Source organism: Enhydra lutris, unplaced genomic scaffold (assembly GCF_002288905.1).
Source record: "Enhydra lutris kenyoni isolate GAN:26980312 unplaced genomic scaffold, ASM228890v2 scaffoldscaffold62, whole genome shotgun sequence".
Taxonomy (NCBI): Eukaryota; Metazoa; Chordata; class Mammalia; order Carnivora; family Mustelidae; genus Enhydra; species Enhydra lutris.
Window position 1 is genome coordinate 1,775,757 of NW_019154146.1, and position 17,238 is coordinate 1,792,994.

Genomic DNA, 17,238 nt, shown 5'->3' on the forward strand with positions numbered 1-17,238 from the left:
CGGCGCTCCATGGTGTCTGGTTTCTGCGACGCCCACCACCCAGAGCCCCCATAGGTCCTCACCTTCGTGAGGAGCGAAAGAACCGTGGTCCCGAGAGCCGGACTCAACATCTAGGTTGTCCTCCGGAAACTTGGAGCACCATTCTGGGCATTCAGATCCACAACCAGTGAGCGTCCCCGTTCGGTGTGTAGGCAGCTGGGCTGACCCCAACGCCTCCCTGAGCCTCGGCAGCCCTAAGACGTCCCCACCTGCCACCCCTCCAGGAAAGCTCTTCCCAAAATTCCACGGCAGCATCTTCCCTAGCACGCCTGCTCTGGGGCCTCGAAGGAAGGTGGCCAAGGCACAGGGAGCACAGGAGGCAGCCCCTGGGAGAGGCAGGGCCAGGGCCCCTCCAGGGCAGCCGGAGCTGCCGGCTCCCTTCTCGCGGCCCCTATGCGCTTCTGTGACCCCACTGCCCCCCATGAGCCACCTCAGGCAGGTCCTCCCCGCTACGGCATCGCCAGGACACCTGGTCCACACAGCTTCCCAAGCTTGGGGTGAGCTTAAGAATCTGAGACCGTGAAGGGGCCGCGTGAGTCTGTGTGACCACGGGGTCTGGGGATGTGCCAGCGGGTTGTGCAGACAGGGTTGGGGAGCTGAGCTCGGGAGAGCAGGGCCAGAGTCGCCTGGGGCCTCTGTCAAACTGTCTGCACAGTCCGGACAAACCGGAAAGAGCGTCTGACAGACCCTCAGGGGACCTTTCGTGAATGACCACACAGGCAGAAGGGGACGGGAGGTGAGGCTGCCGATCACAGATGCGATTCTGCCTGCCGGACTGCGGCCACAGCAAACACTTAAATACATACAAAGTTTATTAAAAATAGATTGCAGATGAAGCACAGTAGAAATGGGGAGGTACAGCAGCTGTGACGGCCACAGTGACGCACAGTCCTGAAAAGCACGTGTTCACATCTGACCCATCACTCAAGGGCAGCCCGGCCCACCTGCTCACAGGCCTGACGACACACGCACACACACCCCCGTATGCCAGGATTTACATGTACTTGCAGGTACTTAGGTGTGTGTATTAACAGAAAAGTCACTCATCTGTGTCTTTTCGTCAAAGAAAGCGTGGATTTCGTCCCTGTAAGGTGGCCAGTGTTCGCGAGTGCCCCGGGTAGGGCCTGCTTTTCCTGAAGCCTCCAGAGCAGACACCCACATCCTTCATCAACACTTAGTGCCACCGCGTGACTCCCTTAGACAAGGGGAATGGTGAGAGCACACTTCCAGATAAGAACCCTGATCGACATAAGAATATTTACACTCACATTTCAGTGATTAATCGTGCAGCTCTCATTAAAGTGATTTCTACGGCTAGAAAGCCTCCCTCTTCTACTTGAAAGTGTGCATTTCCCTAACATACGTATCTGTAAGAGAACAATCTGGTAGAGAAGAATCATGGAGATCCTACAGCAGGGCTTGTCACATAAGAGGTCTGCTCATTACCACAAGGTAATTCAGCACTGTCCGAGCACACGGGATGAAACCCAGTGAGCTCCGTCTCCCCAGCATCAGCCACACGGTCACAGCTGGGGAGACAACAGTGATCACCAGTGACTCACATGAATATTAAATAACTTTCTATTTGATGTTAAAAAAAAAAAAAAAAAAAAAAGGCTTGAACTGCCGCACGAGTCTGTCCGACATTTTCAGTCACAGACACCACATGTCAACGAGCCTTCCATCCGGGACAGCCCGCGGCCGCAACTCGGCCCTCCTCTGCAGCCCCGTGCTCAGGCGTCCCTAACCACCCATCCCTCTCAGATGCTTCCGTTTCTCTCCACATCAATACGGCCCAGATAAACATCCTTGTTTCAGGGGCCCCTGAAGAGTCGAAATCTTCTGTGAACTAACTTAACTGCCATCTTCAAAATCACCAATGATTTATTAGCCTAACAATACTCTGGCATTTATAAAAATAAAATATCCTAAGCTTAAATCCTCAAAATTGTCTTCTTGGAGCATTTTTTAAAAAATCATGTATGTAGAAATCCCAGGAGGGCTGTCCCCAGAGGGAAGGAGGACAGGGGCAGGGGCCTGACAGGCACCACCTCCCTTTTGGGCCATGTGGGTCTGAGCTGCCTGGCGACCACCCATGGGGGGCAGGTGAGGGGGCGGTCCCCCAGAGGCTCTCTCTCCTGGAAGGGGACAGGTCACCCTCTGGGCACGTGGTCTGCAGCTGCTCCCCCATAGTGCAAACAAGGTCTGGGCAGTTCAAGCTGGTCCCCACCCCACGGCCGCAGCATCGTGAACGACACAGCACGCACACGGCCTCTGCGACACGCAGGGCTGGGGGGAAGACATGTCCCCACTGTGCTCTCCTGCCCAGCATTCTCCCGTCTCCCACTCAGACTTTAAAAAAAGAAACAAAAAACTTATCTTCCTGTGAGTCAGGTAATTAAGAAATGAGACAGTGTTTACATCGTATAAATGATCATCTCTTGGTGAAAGAAAAGAACTTCTTGGAACAGGACCGTCTTTGGGGCCCAGCCGACTCCAAAATGGCGCTTCGGTGACTCGGGCATGCCGGTGTGGCCTCCTCGCCGAGCCTGTCCTCCGGAGCCACACCCCCAGGACCCTGGGGTGGCCCGGGCACCTCATCCTCGGCTCATTTTGTGTTCAGTTCGTTTTCCAGTTCTGTCAATTTACGAGAGGCTTTGACTTTGTTGGACACATCTTGACCTTGTGAAAAAAGACGCTGGCGCTCTTTGAATGTCAAGTTTTCAGGGGCTCCCGAGCTTCCGGGCAAGTCCGCATCGTGGCTGCAGTGGAGGAAATGCAGACATCACTGGTCAACATGGGTCAGCCGCTACTCCCACTCAGTCGGTCACTCTACATAAGGGACAATTAAGTGCTGTTCCAAGAGGGAGACTCACTCCTTGTTAACTTTGCCATAACTCTTCCCATAAACACAATTACTGGGGCTGTCGTTAGATGTGTTCTCCTAACTAAGCTGCTGACTTTCTCCAGCCACGCCCAACTCTCAAAACGCAGGTCCCTTCAATTTGAGCAGGTCGGGGATTCTTCACAGGTGAGTTTAACTAAAGAGGCACAGCTTAAAAACACGGACCTGTAAGGAGCCCACATGCACCTGGGAAACATCTGTCAGCAGACCTACCTTAACAAGTTGCTGTAAGACCCTACACATTTCTCGGGGACTCGATGTCAGTGTTCTAAGAAGGGTCTGGACTACAGGCTAGGTGAGGCACTCGGCGCGGACACGGGGCCCGCTCGCTGTGTGTCCTCAGGGCCGGACTTGGGCAGTCTCGCAGCTGTCTGGACACTGCCCCAGACTCCCCGCCCTCGCCGGCAGAAGCACACGGCAGCACGCCCAGCTCCCATGCGAGTTTGCACCCATAAGCCCCATACCCGCAGCCCCGTCTGAAGCGCAGCTCTACAGCAACGCGGAACCAAAGAGCGTCCAGGCCGCCCGCTTGTGCGCAACGAGAAACATCGGAGAACACAAGGAGGTCTCTCTGCTCGCTTCAGCCGCCTGCAGAGCCAGCCCAGCCGTAAATACCTTTTAGACGGTCTCTCTCTCGGATCCCGGTAAGCATCATGGGCCCCAACAGCTGTCCCAGCCGATCCCATGTAAGAGTTGGGTCCTTTTCCATAAAAGAAAAAATCAAAGTTAAAGTACCTGCACAGTTTCTAAAACTTTACTCACGATCAAGATGCAATGCCACAGAGGAGAACGCAGAAGCCGACAGGAGGCCCGGGGGTCTGAAGCTCGCAGCACTCGGTGGCCTGAGGTACCCAGTGACCCGGCCGCGGGCGCATGGTGCTCCGAGCCAGCCACGCCGTGGGAACGGGCGGGCACGGCCCAGGCCTTAGGCAGTGACAACCAGACGGGGCACATCAGTTAAGAAGCAAAATTAGCAAGAACTCACAGGGAAAACCCACGGAAGACTGACTCAGATGGGGAGACTGTGAGACACTCCTGACGTGAAGGGTCTCCTCACAAAGCGACCGAAGGCAAATGAAACCCCAGCAGTGAGCAGGGGCCGCGCCTCCAGCCTCTTTTCAGGCCAGCCACGGAAGCTTTTGCTACATGTGTGGCTACAGTTACCAAGACAAAACTCTTTACATCAAGTTTCCGCGGCACAGGAAACCCCGTGTTTGATAGAAATGCTGCAGACACGAGGTCACCCGACGCCAGACAGCAAGCCGTGCGGAGGAGAAGCGCGCGAGCCTGTGGTACACCGGCCTGTGCCCGGCCCGGCCCCGCGGGGGACCGGCGGCAGGCGGCAGGGAACAGCACCGCGTGCTCTATCCACTCCAAAGGGGTGTTCGAGGTCAAAAGAGATGATGCAGATACAAAATTTAAAATGTACCCAAACAGACCACCACTAATGATACACTACTTACATCACAGCGTGCACCCGTGCTGATGTTGTTAATTTTAACATCAGCAAGAAGAGAACATTCCACGCCAGCAGCACGTCTCATGTACAACCCCACCGAGCTGTAGTGATACGTGCCCAAGACGCCCGGTGAAGGCGGACAGTGCTGGGCGCGGATCAGAGAGGCCGCAGGAGTGACACCGCGCCTCAGCGTGGAAGTTTTCCTTCTCGGCAGAACAAAAATGACCCCCTGCCGGGTTTCTGGGCGCAGGGATGCGCCAGGCGGCCCCCGTTGGCTGGCCGCGCCTCCTCAGGGCACTACATCTTTCCCACTCCTCTGCGACGGCCCCTGCGATGGCTGCGTGTGAAAGCCTCCCCCGCAAGACTCAGAAGAGGACAGAGAACACTGCCCACACGCCCACGCGGGGTCGCCACACTAGACCCCCACAGCAGTGATCAGCAGCAGAGTGCGGTTGTTTCCGATTTTAATTCTGCATCTTCCTTGTTTTAGAAAATGTGTTGTATCTTTTGAGCTTTGTTTAAGAATGATACTTGCTTCTTCCACTGGTAATTTTCTTCATAATTTTAAAAATTAATCAGAATATTACATCCTTTCAGTGGATGTGGATGAATTAATCCTGCACGTTCCAAGTAATCTTCCAAAACGCTCTAGTCAAAGAACATTTTTTAAAAATACATTGCTATGCTAGAATGAGACACTCTTTATTCCAACTCGCACCCCGATGCTCCTCCTCAGGCAGCCAGTGGAAGAAGCCAGTCCCCCCCCACCCAGGAGCATGCTGAGTGCGCACAACAGAGAAACGAGCTGAACCCAGGGGCGCGGCCTCGCGAGGGGGGTGGCAGTGAGGGGGTCAGAATCGCGCTGACGGGGTGCACACGGCTTCGTACTGTACGAAGGCAGTCTTCAGAGAGGCACGAGCCACCAGAGGCAGGATGGAACCTGCTCCGACATGGTCTTTTCCGTGTGAAATAAAGTAAGGGTTAGCGGTCTGCGGGAAAGCCAGGTGGTCAGCAATGAAAACCTAGCCCAACACCGCGTCAGCAGCCTGGTCTATGCCACGACACACAATGCGGGTTTTCAGCTTGTGACGCGACACAAGGACTGAGGGCATCCTGCTTCAAAAATGACTATTACCCCAAAAACGTCTTTCTAGATATCGACGGCAGAAATTTTGTAAGATTTGATTCTGGCCGCTGAGTGACTCCGTCTCAACATGATACACTGAGACTTCAGGGCAGGTCAAAGCTCTGACACTCAGGGAAGAGACCCTGGCAGAACTCGCTTGTTCTGGAAGAGCCAAGGTCACGCATGTTTTTGATTATTCAGGTTCTTTCAGAATCCTGAGCTCTGGGCACGACACCAGGAGCATTTTAAAAGACCCTTGTGTCCGTGAAGACCACTAAATCGGACCATAGTTACGGCCAGCATTCTAAGTTTAAGCTAGTAAGAGGAACCTGGTATTTGGATATTTGCACACGGGTCCTGGACACTGGTTAGGGTGGACGTGCCTGTGGGCAGGACCACTGTCATGCTGGTCTTCAGAGACCGTATTAAGGCAACTGTGTGACTGTCAAGGTCTGGGTACTAGGACCATGACGTGCAGGGAATCTCACGTAACGGGGGAACAACACCAGCGAGAGGGGAAAGGAGTAATTTCACGATGGCTGGGTTCTGCGTCGCATTCAAGCAGGACCATTAGTTCAGCGTGGCACCAACAACTCTGTCCCAACTACCACAGAGAGCAGGGGTTGTCTGGTAAAACCCAGCCACAGGGCACACAAGCCGGAACGGAACGTTCTACTCATGTTAAAGAATGAAACTAGCACGTGACCATGACGTTGCTAGAAGAACAGCTCACTCTATCTTTAGACACCAAGATGTGTTAAAAAAGCACGTGTTCAACCAAATGTAAGAGTTACTTGAAGAGGCAGCGAATGGAGGCCACGACCAACGGTACTTCAAGTGACCGGGAGTAACGGAGGGCCAGCTGCCGCCAGCCGGTCCGAGGGACAGCACCCTACAGGTGGAGAGCTGGGGAGCTGGGGTAGGTGCTAGGACGACTCTTAGCACAGACAGGACAACCGGAGGCAGGGGAGGACCACCACGCTGAGGCCAGTGATCAGGTGAAACCAGAGCCAGTGCTGATTGAGGGGCCCACACTGCAGCAGGGGGGGCAGAGTCCCGATTTTAATCAAGAGAATAAAGAGGGCTTGATTTGCAGTCCCACGTTTTACCTCTACCTTTCGAGTGGCTGGGCTGGTAGAAGCCTGGTTTTTTTGGAGGGGGCAAGGGCTGGCCTGCTCTGCGAGCAGTACTGTTGGCACGGGCCGAGGGTGGCTGGAATGAGTTGGAGAGAAAGATGCCATCGGAGGCCGGGCGCGGCGGGCAAGGGGGCTGCTGTGGCTCAGGGGTGGCGGGAAGCAGAAGGTGCCCGTGGGACTTCCTGGTGCCAGCGTGCTTATCCTGACCTGCCAGACTGCAGGGCTCCTCCTCCTCCTCCTCCTCGTGGTACGAAACGAGCCTGGCGGTGTACAGGGAGTCTGGGGAGAGGGCCGGGGCCTGGAGGGAGGAGGCGGTCCGCTGAGGCGGGGGAGGAGGGGCGGAAGCCGGAGGGGTCGGCGACGGGAGCTCATAGCCCCGCGGAAGCGGAGGTCTGCACAGACCCGGCTCCTCGGGCTCCAGCACCCTGCGCTCGGCTGCAGCGTGCTGTCTGCGCCTCTCAGCTTCCAGGCGGCCGTAGTAGCCTTCTTCCTGTCGCCTCTGCAGGCCGAAGAGACAAAAGCACAAGAGTCAGAATCAGGAGGGGACTTCAGGGCACACGAAAGGGCGCATTTACCCTCCGTACCCCACCGCCACACTGATTGTGAGTCCAGGGGACAGCGACGTTTCAACGTAACAGTCTACGACAGGACCGGGCCAATTCCCCGGAAACACTCATCCTGTCACGGGACCATCTGACCTGGAACGGCCCCACGCACGGAGCGCGGGGCCTCTACGCGCTCCCGGGCTCCAGCTTCCTCTTACTGCACCCCTGTCCCCGTCCCTAGTCCTCCAGACCCAGAATTCTCTGCCTCTCCGCCTCTCTCCTTCTGTTCTTGCGGGAGATGAACTTACCTGTGACTGCTCGGTTTAAAGACAAAACAAAACCCCAAATAGCCTCTCGCTGGCTTTCGAGAGCCGGCACGTGTGAGCACAGAGGCCCACACGCCAGCTTCTCCGCCGCACCCCGGGAGGTCGGGGGCGGCCCCTCCTCGACCAGAAGGACCATTAAGTCACCTGGTTTCTTTCCAGTTATTCAGAAGGAAGTTAACACAAACCATCAACTGTAAAAAAAAAAATGACTCATTTTCTCAAGGCAACAGTCTAACAATATGCTTTCCACAGTTCTTAGTTCATAGCTCGGATCGTAGCAGCCTCCTTGACAGACAGAAAATGAGAGCCAGGCGTTAACAGCGACAGCAACACGGAATTCAAATATATTTGGACACGCACTGTACATTTTCTCCTGACGCACATCTGCACACACTACAGCTGACAGAGTTGAAATTATTTTCACATTAAAAAAGGTAAGAGCACGGTTCTGTTAAAGATTGACAAAAGCTGTCAAACACACGGAGAAGTGAGCGTGAGAAGGGGATCCAAGACAGAAGGCCGCGCCTCAGCTGGGAGCACGCAGGGCTGCGGAACGGGGCGACCTCGCCACGCGCTCACCAGAAGAGCGCTCACGCGGGCCCCAGCGGGCTCGGGGACACACGTGCTTGCTGTGCCGCTGGCGCTCCTGCCCTGCGTCCCCAGGAGCACGCACGCCCCGGACAGCAGTGCCCAGTGTGTCCCCTTCTAGGGGGGGGGAACCGCGAGGATGCGTGCCAGCCCCGGGCAGGGCCCTACACCCAACTTCTCACGCGATCTTCTCACTCTGTGTGGAGACATCCTGAAGGAGAGACATCTGGTACCTCATTTCCGCCACAAAGTTAAGTGTTTGCATGAGGGGGACTCCACTCCAGAATGGCCTGGATGACCTCTACATCAAGGGGTCAGGAATCATAGTGTGACACGGAGAACATTTTAGGAGGAAACCAAAATCCCCTTCAGTTACACGGAGAGCAGATACAAGTACATGACCCCACAATTATTCTACTGCAAGAGAATGGCACGTTTTCTGTAACAAAGCAAGCCCATCAACCGTGGACATTCTGTATAAAAAATAGGTTATTCAGCTTGTTTTCACAGCGAGCACTCAATTCTAGAAGCAGTTCCTAAGACACAAGCGTACTTGACACGATCGTGCGTTGTGAACACACAGGCTGCAAAGACCGAGCAGCGCCCAAGCGTCCCCAGAGAAGATGCGAGAAGGCGCGCTGCTCCCGCGGCAGGGCTGTCCCTGCTCCCACGCACAGTGGTGGGTCTGTGTGGTTGCCTGGGCGGACGGAGGCCACCCACAGCCCAGGGACAGCAAGACCACATGCACCACAACGGAGAACCCGAGGGGCTCATGTTCTGGAAAACTGATTTCGATTCTACTTATCGTGACACCAGGTAAAGCGCCAAGGGAGACCTAACCCTGAAAGCTCAGACTCCTTCAGAAAACCGCACAGCTAGTGGCACCCGGCCTTTGACGAGAATATGACGACAGACTTTAAGGAATGGTGAAGGTCTAGAAGACGCAGAAGTCGCGAGTTCCCACACAGGTACGTGTGCCAGCATTATTGACTCTACTTTCATTTACGTGAGTCTCGTTGCTTCTGTCAATCTTGCTTTCGCTTGTCACAGATCCGCACTGGTTCTACTGCTACAAAAAGCTTCCTGAAAGTTCTGGTTCGGGGCGGGGAGGAGGGCGCTCTGTGAGGGCAGCTCACTGGACTACCAAAGGAGCGACGAACGGAAACCCAGCTCCTCCCCATCGGCAGCCGGGCGCTCCGGGCCGCGCTCCGCAGAAGGGAGGCAGTGGCGGCTGCGCTTCTCCTGGCCCGTGTCCAGGACGGGCGAGCCCTGCGGGAGGGCCCAGCCGGCGTATGCAGCAGCAGGCCGCGGGCCCCGTCTCTCAGAATGGGTCAAATCAGTTGTCATTTTAAAATTCAGCTTAAAAAGATGACTCTCATAAGAAAAATCCACGTATGGAAAGCAAGCCGTAACTCGGGATATTTATCAGATCACACCCTGGCTGTGTTCTCCTGGAACTGTGTCCCACACGCCATCTGCTCTCTCCCGTCAGCCCACAGTGAGTGACGTCAGTGAATGATGTCACGTGCGGGGTGTGAACAGACTGTTACTATGTTCCCGTCGCCTGCCACAGCTCGCGCTGCCCCTGCCCGACTCGCGCACACGCACCCTCTCCCAGTAACCAGCCGGACCACATCCAGGAAAGGAAGAGCCCAGAGTGAGCGGGCGGGCTGCGGGGAGGCCCACTCATCATAACCAGGCCAATGAGTTCAGAAGCAGGAGAGAGACAAGACTCACAGGGTAAGAGAGTCTGGGCACAGTTTGGAAGAGAGGTGGGTGGGCCAGGTCGGGCTCAAGTGCTGGGTCCAAGAACACAGGTGGGGGTCCAGGCCCTGTTCTGTACTGTGCGTCTGAGGACACAGGTAAGGTCTAGCCCCTCTCCCCAGCCCATCGATGGGTTCAGGCTAATCTGGTAAAGGTCTAAGCTGCCCCTAGAGGACCATAACCTTTTCTTCAGCATCACGCTTTGTTCTCTCCTCCTCCTGGCGGCGCCGCTCATCCTCCTGCCTGGCGCGGTCCTCGGCTTCCCTCCTGCGCATCTCTTCCAGCTGCTGCTGGCGCCTCCGCTCCTCGTCCTGCAACTGACAACACAGCGCCTTGAACCTCCGCTCCGCGCACCGGCCACATGCGGCGTACGGGGCACACGCGGACACACGCAGACACACACAGGGTTAAATACGAGATAACCAGGTTAGAATCACTGTTGAAGGACAGTAAAACACACATCTTAGCGCTCTACAGTTTCAAAATTAAGTTACCTAAGGGTGTGGTCCCCACAGTCCATTAATTTCCCATTAAACTGTGGCTTAGAGAAGGGAACGGTCTCCTGCATTCGCGTGTTAAAGGAGCATGGTTCTTGTATTAGAATAAACGGGAGCTTAACCAGCTCCTGGAAAGCAGCAGACTCGGACAACAGGCGAAACTCTCAACGGATGGAACTCTGGAAGCCGCTCAACCCCCTCTGCACTCTTCCCCTTGTGCCACCTGGCCTGTGCTCCAGGGGACTGTGGTGCGCCGCCGCTGGCTCCCCTGGGGCCAGCACACGACCCGGGCAGGACAGGAGCCTGAGGCAGGCCCGTCTACATCAGCCCACCTGGGCCCCGACGCCAAGCTTCCAGGCGGCCGGCCGCGCCTTGTGCTCTCTCTGACCCCCATCAAGAATTCCTTCACAGTCCGGGGGTGCCCTCCAACCCTGAGTCAGAGAACCGGAACCTGAAACTCGGAAGGAACCTCATTGTACCTCCCTTCTGCTCCGTCTCTGCCAGGAATGCCCGCTCTGTCTGGGAACCGACCACCCCGCTCCCCGAGACCGGACGCTCTATCTCCAGGCAACTACTGGGCAAAAAGTTCTTCTGTGGGTCTAAAATTCACCACCTGATGGTTTGCTTTCTGTTTTTTTGTCATTCGGGTTCTGCCTTCTTGAAACAACACGGAACAAATTTACTATCTTTCCTTCGCACCAAGCAAATGCTTCAGGATATTTTCAAAAATTTATGACGTAGCCTGTTTTGCTTCTGGCTCCTTTATCCTTCTGGTCAGATTTCTCTAAGTACTGTGGCTTCAGGGCACCTCTGGCCAGAGCAGGACGCCCTTCTGTCGTTACAGGCCAGGATAAAGGCAACTTTGAATGCCTGCTTCTCAGTTTCGGTCGTGTGAGACCGAGCTGGCCTGTAGCAGTGCCCACAGCCCACGCCACCCTCGACATCAAAAGGAGTAGATTTAAAATTTAAAAAGTGAAAACGTACCTCAATGGCACCCACTTAAATTGCCAAAAGCACTGTAGGAATCCCTCACATAAAACTGCTCATGGTGTATCTCAGTATTTACAGAATTACTAGTTAGTTATTGTATAAACTGTTCACAGCAGAAAATGGAAACCGGACTGAAATCCATTTTTATTTTTTTAAGCAAAAACCTAACAACTTCACTCTTACCCGGATTCTGTGGAATGAACACTTCATCTGGTGGGAAAGTAACAAACTGACTTGTGTCCCTACACTTTTTCATGTCAGTAAATAACGCTAAGACACCTTAGAAAAAAAAATGAAAACTGCCTCAAGAAGACAAACCTGACATCCTCTTTTAGTACAACCTAGAAATACGCCCGGGAGGGCGGGCGGGGTGGCTTCTGCAGCGGGGCAGGTGCTGCTGCCTGAGAAACCCAGCACCGAGGAAGGACCGTCCACCGTCCTGCTCCAGGCCGCGCAACCCCGCGCCGCACGCAGGGCTCACAGCCGGCAGTGTTCTGAAGACGGCTCAAGCATGTTACAGCCGTCGGTCCAAATTATGCAAACAGTACCCAAATAAAAGTAACACAATGAAACAGCAATGGAGAATACTAAGTATTCTACAGAAGAGTAATTTATGGAGGAATGTCAAACTGCATTAACGAAATAAGTTTTTCTGTTACCTAATAAAGCACAAACTCATTCATCATGTTATACTCTCTAGACCTAATTAAAAACAAGTCTGAGCAAGAAAACCAGTATCCACTGAAACAGCCCACTCCTCCTTCTAAATTAAAGAGGAGTATCATTTTAAGAAATGAGAACAGTTAACATCCTCATAATTACAGGTACAGAATGTTATCTTGTGAATCTGTAAACAGACACATTCTCTTAAAAGACTTCACTCTTCTAAATCCGTATGGGGGTAAGCGAGGAAACGTCTCCTGCCTTAGGTTCGTTAGTGCCGATTTCTAAAGTGGGCAAACGAGCCAGTGCTGGGAGGACTGAGGCGGCCTCTCTCCACGGGGCGTTAAGCTGCTTCACGTGCCCTCATCTTCAAAACACAGACTGTTCTGTTCCTCATACATACGCTGCTTTACTCTACCCTCCTCCCCCCAAACCACTGAGGAGAGAAGAGAATCCAATCTCTTAATTTACTCCCAACAGTAGCTCAGAACAGTGCACTGCGCTGACGTTCAGCACCAAAGGGCAGTTCAACTCGCTACAGACCTCAGGCAGGGCTGACGTCCGAGGACAGACGGCAGACTACGCTCGCCCTACAGTCACGAGCTCACAGTTCCATAGTGACGTGTGTCAAAGCCGTCCGGCAGGAAGGCACGTTCAGGGGAATGGATCGGAGTTGACAGATGGAGAATTCTCGCAGAATGAACACAAGACAGCTCAGACTGAAGCTCTTCTAAACCAAGAACTAAGCTGGGATTCCCCAGTCCTCTAAGCGTGAACTAGCTCCGCTTCACTGGTGGGCCGGTCCCCATTTCTCATTTTCAGGTCAACAAAAAAATACGTTTAAAACTATGTGCTTATGACTTTATACGACAAGACACTAACTTCTATCTTGAACTTACAGTAAAAGCCCCATTAAGGGAGACAAGCACATTGAGCTATTGGACTACAAAACAGGGCCAAGGTGTCCCTTACTTTTCGACAATTTCACTCAAAATGTCAGACAAAGTCTGTTAATAAGCAGGTTGTTCTTAAGAACTTGGGCAAGACTTTTCTGCCTGTGTTCCTACCCATTAAAAATACCCTAGCATTTTTAATATCCCCTCCCCCGAGGAACCCCTATGATCAGGCAACTTAATGCCTCCGGGCTTTGGCCTGCGACTCCAGGGTCCAGGGCAAGCGCTCAGCTAGCAGCCCCACGCGGAGAGCGCTGAGGGTGGGCTGTCCTCCCTAGGAAAGCCGTCCCCACGGTGCGGGCAGTCCGCCGGGAGCCAGCTCCCTGCCCTCGGCACAGCCCTGCCTCCGCCTGCTCAGTGGGAGCACGAGGACGACCTGATCAGGAGCTGCGGGAGCTACGGGTTAGCTGCTCCAACAGTCTGGCGGCAGGGACAGGACGTCACCCACAAGGAGGCCGCGTGGCTCCAAGAGCCCAAGACGCGCACCCGAGGTTCTCTTCGCTCAAGAGCCGCATGGGACACAGCAGGTGAGTCTCATGTTCTGCTCTGGAACACGGGCACGATGGTCTTACTGTGAACGTGCTCTCCACGTTCCTGGAGCAAGACAGCCCACCCTTCGGCTTCTGCTGCCCGCTCCTGCGGCCAGGCGCTCCCGTGGGAAGAGGCAGGAGCAGCCGTCTCCGCAGACACGCACCCACCACTGCGTTTCCCACGAGCTCCTGCTTTCAGTCCAAACCCTCCCGTGCCCAGGTCGCCCGGGCCTGCCCAGTTCCTGCCGTCCCACACGAAGACCAGCCAGGGAGGCAGCTGACAAGGGCAGATCTAGCCCGGGCCTTCGCAGGAGGAAAACAGGAGAGCTACCAAACTCCCTGGAAACATCCCTTCGCTGGCACGGGGCCAAGGCAGAGGGGCTTCCCCGTGAGCGGTCAGGTCCCGAATCAGCGGCTGAGCCGCCGTAACAGTACCGAGACAAAGCCCGAGACCAGCCAATACAGAGCCTGTCACACATCACGTCCATTTCTAGTTCAGAAATGGGTCCCAGCAAGAACTTCACGAGCAGGAAAAGCTTCTGTCTAGCAGGATTGGAAATATATATAAACTGTGAACTCCAGTTAGAATACTGTCTCCTGGGGCACCTGCGGGGCTCAGTGGGTTAAGCCTCTGCCTTCGGCTCAGGTCATGGTCTCAGGGTCCTGGGATCGAGCCCCGCATCGGGCTCTCTGCTCAGCGGGGAGCCTGCTCCCCCCGCCCCGCTCTTGGCCTGCCTCTCTGCCTGCTTGTGATCCCTGTCAAATCAATAAATAAAATCTTAAAAAAAAAAAAAAAAAAAAAAAAGACTCCTGTCTCCCTGACGTCTGGTGAATCTCTTGCACACGGGCCTTGCCCCTGTGCTCTACCCACATCACACAGCTGTCACGAGGGGATGAGTGACGTACGGAACCATCTGGAGAGCTGGGGCAACAGAGGCATGAGGGGCCCATCCTGTCACTGGGTAGAAGGGACCCGCTGCCCTTCGCCCACAGCCAGGGGAAGCCACGGTGACGGCTGACCCCCCCACCCCACAGCGCCGTGGTGAAGGGGAGGGCAGGTGGGGCCGGGGGGAGTCACGGATGAATTACAGCACTTCATGGCCATGGGAAGACTTGGATGTGTCTTTAAGGGACAAGGGAGCCACTGCTGGGTTCTGAGGACTCCGGAGAGCTGACACTTCTTTAAGCAGGATCTCTGTAGCTGCTGCACCGGACAAAGGCAGAAGAGGGACTCAGCAAGAAGTCCTTTGCAGTGAGGAGACGGCAGTGGCTCGGGCCAGTGTGGGTGTCCGGGGCTCAGATTCTGAGAAAGTGAAGACGGCGAGATTTCTCAGCAGACAGGAACAGGGCTTACGGTGACGAAGGTTCACCAGAAGGTCATTCAAGCGTCTGCTGACACGGGCACAGCAGAAGGCACAGGTGAGCAGTTGGGCGGGCATTTCGGGGGAAACACACTGGGGTCTGCCACGACCTGTCTGACTCCCAGTGGAGGTGAGACATGGGCAAGTGCGTTTGGGTCTTTGGTCTGAGAGGGCTCGGGCCAGCAGCGTGAGTGGGGGTCTCGGACCGGGAGGCGGCCCTTGAAGAGCAGAGGGTGAGCAGAGCCAGGCCTGCCACGACGATGCCGCTGAGCCCAGCCGTCCTCCCAGTCGTCCTGGACGCTCCGTATGAAGGGCACACCGTAGACCCCGCACAGGGGACACTTCTCTGCCTGTCGCACCTGCCACTGCCCTTCTCCTCTCAGAGAGAGGACTGACACCAGCAGAGGAGGACTCTCCACGCAGCCTGCCAGCTGACAGGACTCTGGAGATAAGGACACTGTGGCCGTCCCATTCGTATTCACTGGGGAATCAGGCTAAGAAATGCTCAGACTGAGGTAGTTCAAGTCAACATTAATACTCGACAGTTACCTTTTAAAGAAAGAAAAACTCTGAAGTGTGTCTTTAAAATACAAATCTTGGTGTAACCCTTTCTCCCTGGGCATCACTCCTCTGCACAGAGGCCTCTCACCAGCCCACGGAGCTGGGGACCCCTCAGCCCGTGCGCCGGTCAGCATCCGGTGTGTAAGGGACACCCTGCGTGCGCGTGCGTGTGAGCAGCTGACCCTGGGAAACTGCTCTGAGTGTCCGACCGCCTGCCGCAGGTACACCTCCCCACACCGAAGTACGGAGGGGACATCTGTGTTTTCTGTCTCCTGTGGGAAAAGTAGAGCTAAAGCAGTATGCCCCTCAGCTGTCAAGGAGGGCAGCTATGTCCGCGAGCGACTTCTCTTTGGAGCAAACAGTGCCGCCACACTGCTTGAATTTAAAGAAAACAAAATGAAGACAAAGGGCTTATTTGGTGACCGGGACTTTGGGACTGTTCACAGTCCCGTGTGACGCTGTCCATATTCACTTGGAAGCCGACTGACAAAAATGACCTCAAGAGAACGTCACGGGTACGCCAGCAGGACGTGACTCTGGCCGACGACACAGGTGACGGTACTTGAGCGTCGCCGACACCAAAGGGCAACCAAACATCCCCAATACGGACAGCGGACGCACGGAACTGACAGCAGGAAGGGCTTAGCGTTTCTCGACCAACAGTACACCGCACGGCTGATAAACCGAGTCCGCCCAGGATTATCAACGACGACACGGAGTAAGTGTCTACCGAGGGCTCGTGTGCCACCGACAGACGGTGCTCTCCTAGAGACCTGCACCTTCATCGGCAAAACAATGTGAACACGAATTCGTGTGTGTTTCTAATAGTTGATTATTCCAAATCTATCACACCGAGGTAGTAAAAATGAAACATTATTCACTGCAAAATTTCTTTCATTTGCTCACGTATTTATGACTACATAAGAACACACGGAATCAGTTTTATGACTAAAACTGAGAAAAGGTCAAAAACCATAACAAACAGTACAGTCAAAAGGAACGGAGGAAAGCAAAGAGGAACTAATCTAAACACACTGAGAGGCATGCGCTGGAGAGGACGCGGCTACGCAGCCTGCTCTGGGACACCCCCAGGAACCGCTCCACAGAAACACAAAACCACCACCACTGAAAGGAAAAAGAAAATCAAGACAGGAAAAAAGTACCAAAGGGAAAGAAATGAGAACATACCAAATCTAGAACAGAGATTGCTGGCAGAGCAGTCTGCTGCAGGTAACAGAGAAGGAAAAAAAAGAAAGACGAAGTGTGAAAACACGTTCAGACCTGTCCGCCACCGCCACCGGCGTGTTTGCTGCTCCCGCGCGTCACCGGCGTCTGAAGGACACCCCGGCGAGAACAGCAAACGCTACACACCGGCTTCCCGAACTCAGAAACAGGAAAATGTCCACAAATGTATTACACACTTGAGTTTCATTATTTGTTCTGCTAAGTAGAAGAAACTTTAAAAAGCACAATTTCCCTGAGCTCTCTTATTGGGAGACTAAGATATTAATCGTAAACATGATTAGTGATAAATACACAGATACTTTTAACGAAATCATCGTACAAAACTTTCCACATGTCGTAATTCATGTGAACAGGCTCTCAAACAGTCAGTGTTGAGCTGTCTGGGAAGCCCAGCAGACCGTTAGTGAGAACTTGCTGCGGAGAGTAAGCGTAGAAATGCCACAGAGCAGGTGCTGACTTTTCACTAGGGGACAGCGTCACCAAGGTGAAGGTGAATGATGTCTGCTGGTTCACCAGAGACATCGGCTTCACACGCAGCGTGGACCGCAGC

The 17,238-nt window shown here is 54.3% G+C and overlaps 1 protein-coding gene across 3 annotated transcripts in view; it reads right to left on the reverse strand.

Moving 5' to 3' along the window:
• Nucleotides 1-847: 847 nt before the first annotated feature.
• LOC111158727 (afadin, adherens junction formation factor) overlaps nucleotides 848-17,238 on the reverse strand; it is a 133,993-nt gene continuing 117,602 nt past the window's right edge. The window contains exons 30-33 of one of the 3 annotated variants that reach the window (XM_022520959.1): nucleotides 10,071-10,199; nucleotides 6,873-7,164; nucleotides 3,560-3,644; nucleotides 848-2,801 (exon numbers count right to left, since the gene is read on the reverse strand). In XM_022520959.1, coding sequence (XP_022376667.1) covers nucleotides 2,648-2,801; nucleotides 3,560-3,644; nucleotides 6,873-7,164; nucleotides 10,071-10,199 — 660 coding nt within the window. In that variant the 3' untranslated portion in view covers nucleotides 848-2,647. Of the gene's footprint in view, nucleotides 2,802-3,559; nucleotides 3,645-6,872; nucleotides 7,165-9,989; nucleotides 10,206-17,238 lie in introns of those variants that run through there. The other 2 variants (XM_022520960.1, XM_022520961.1) reach the window with 2 other exon arrangements.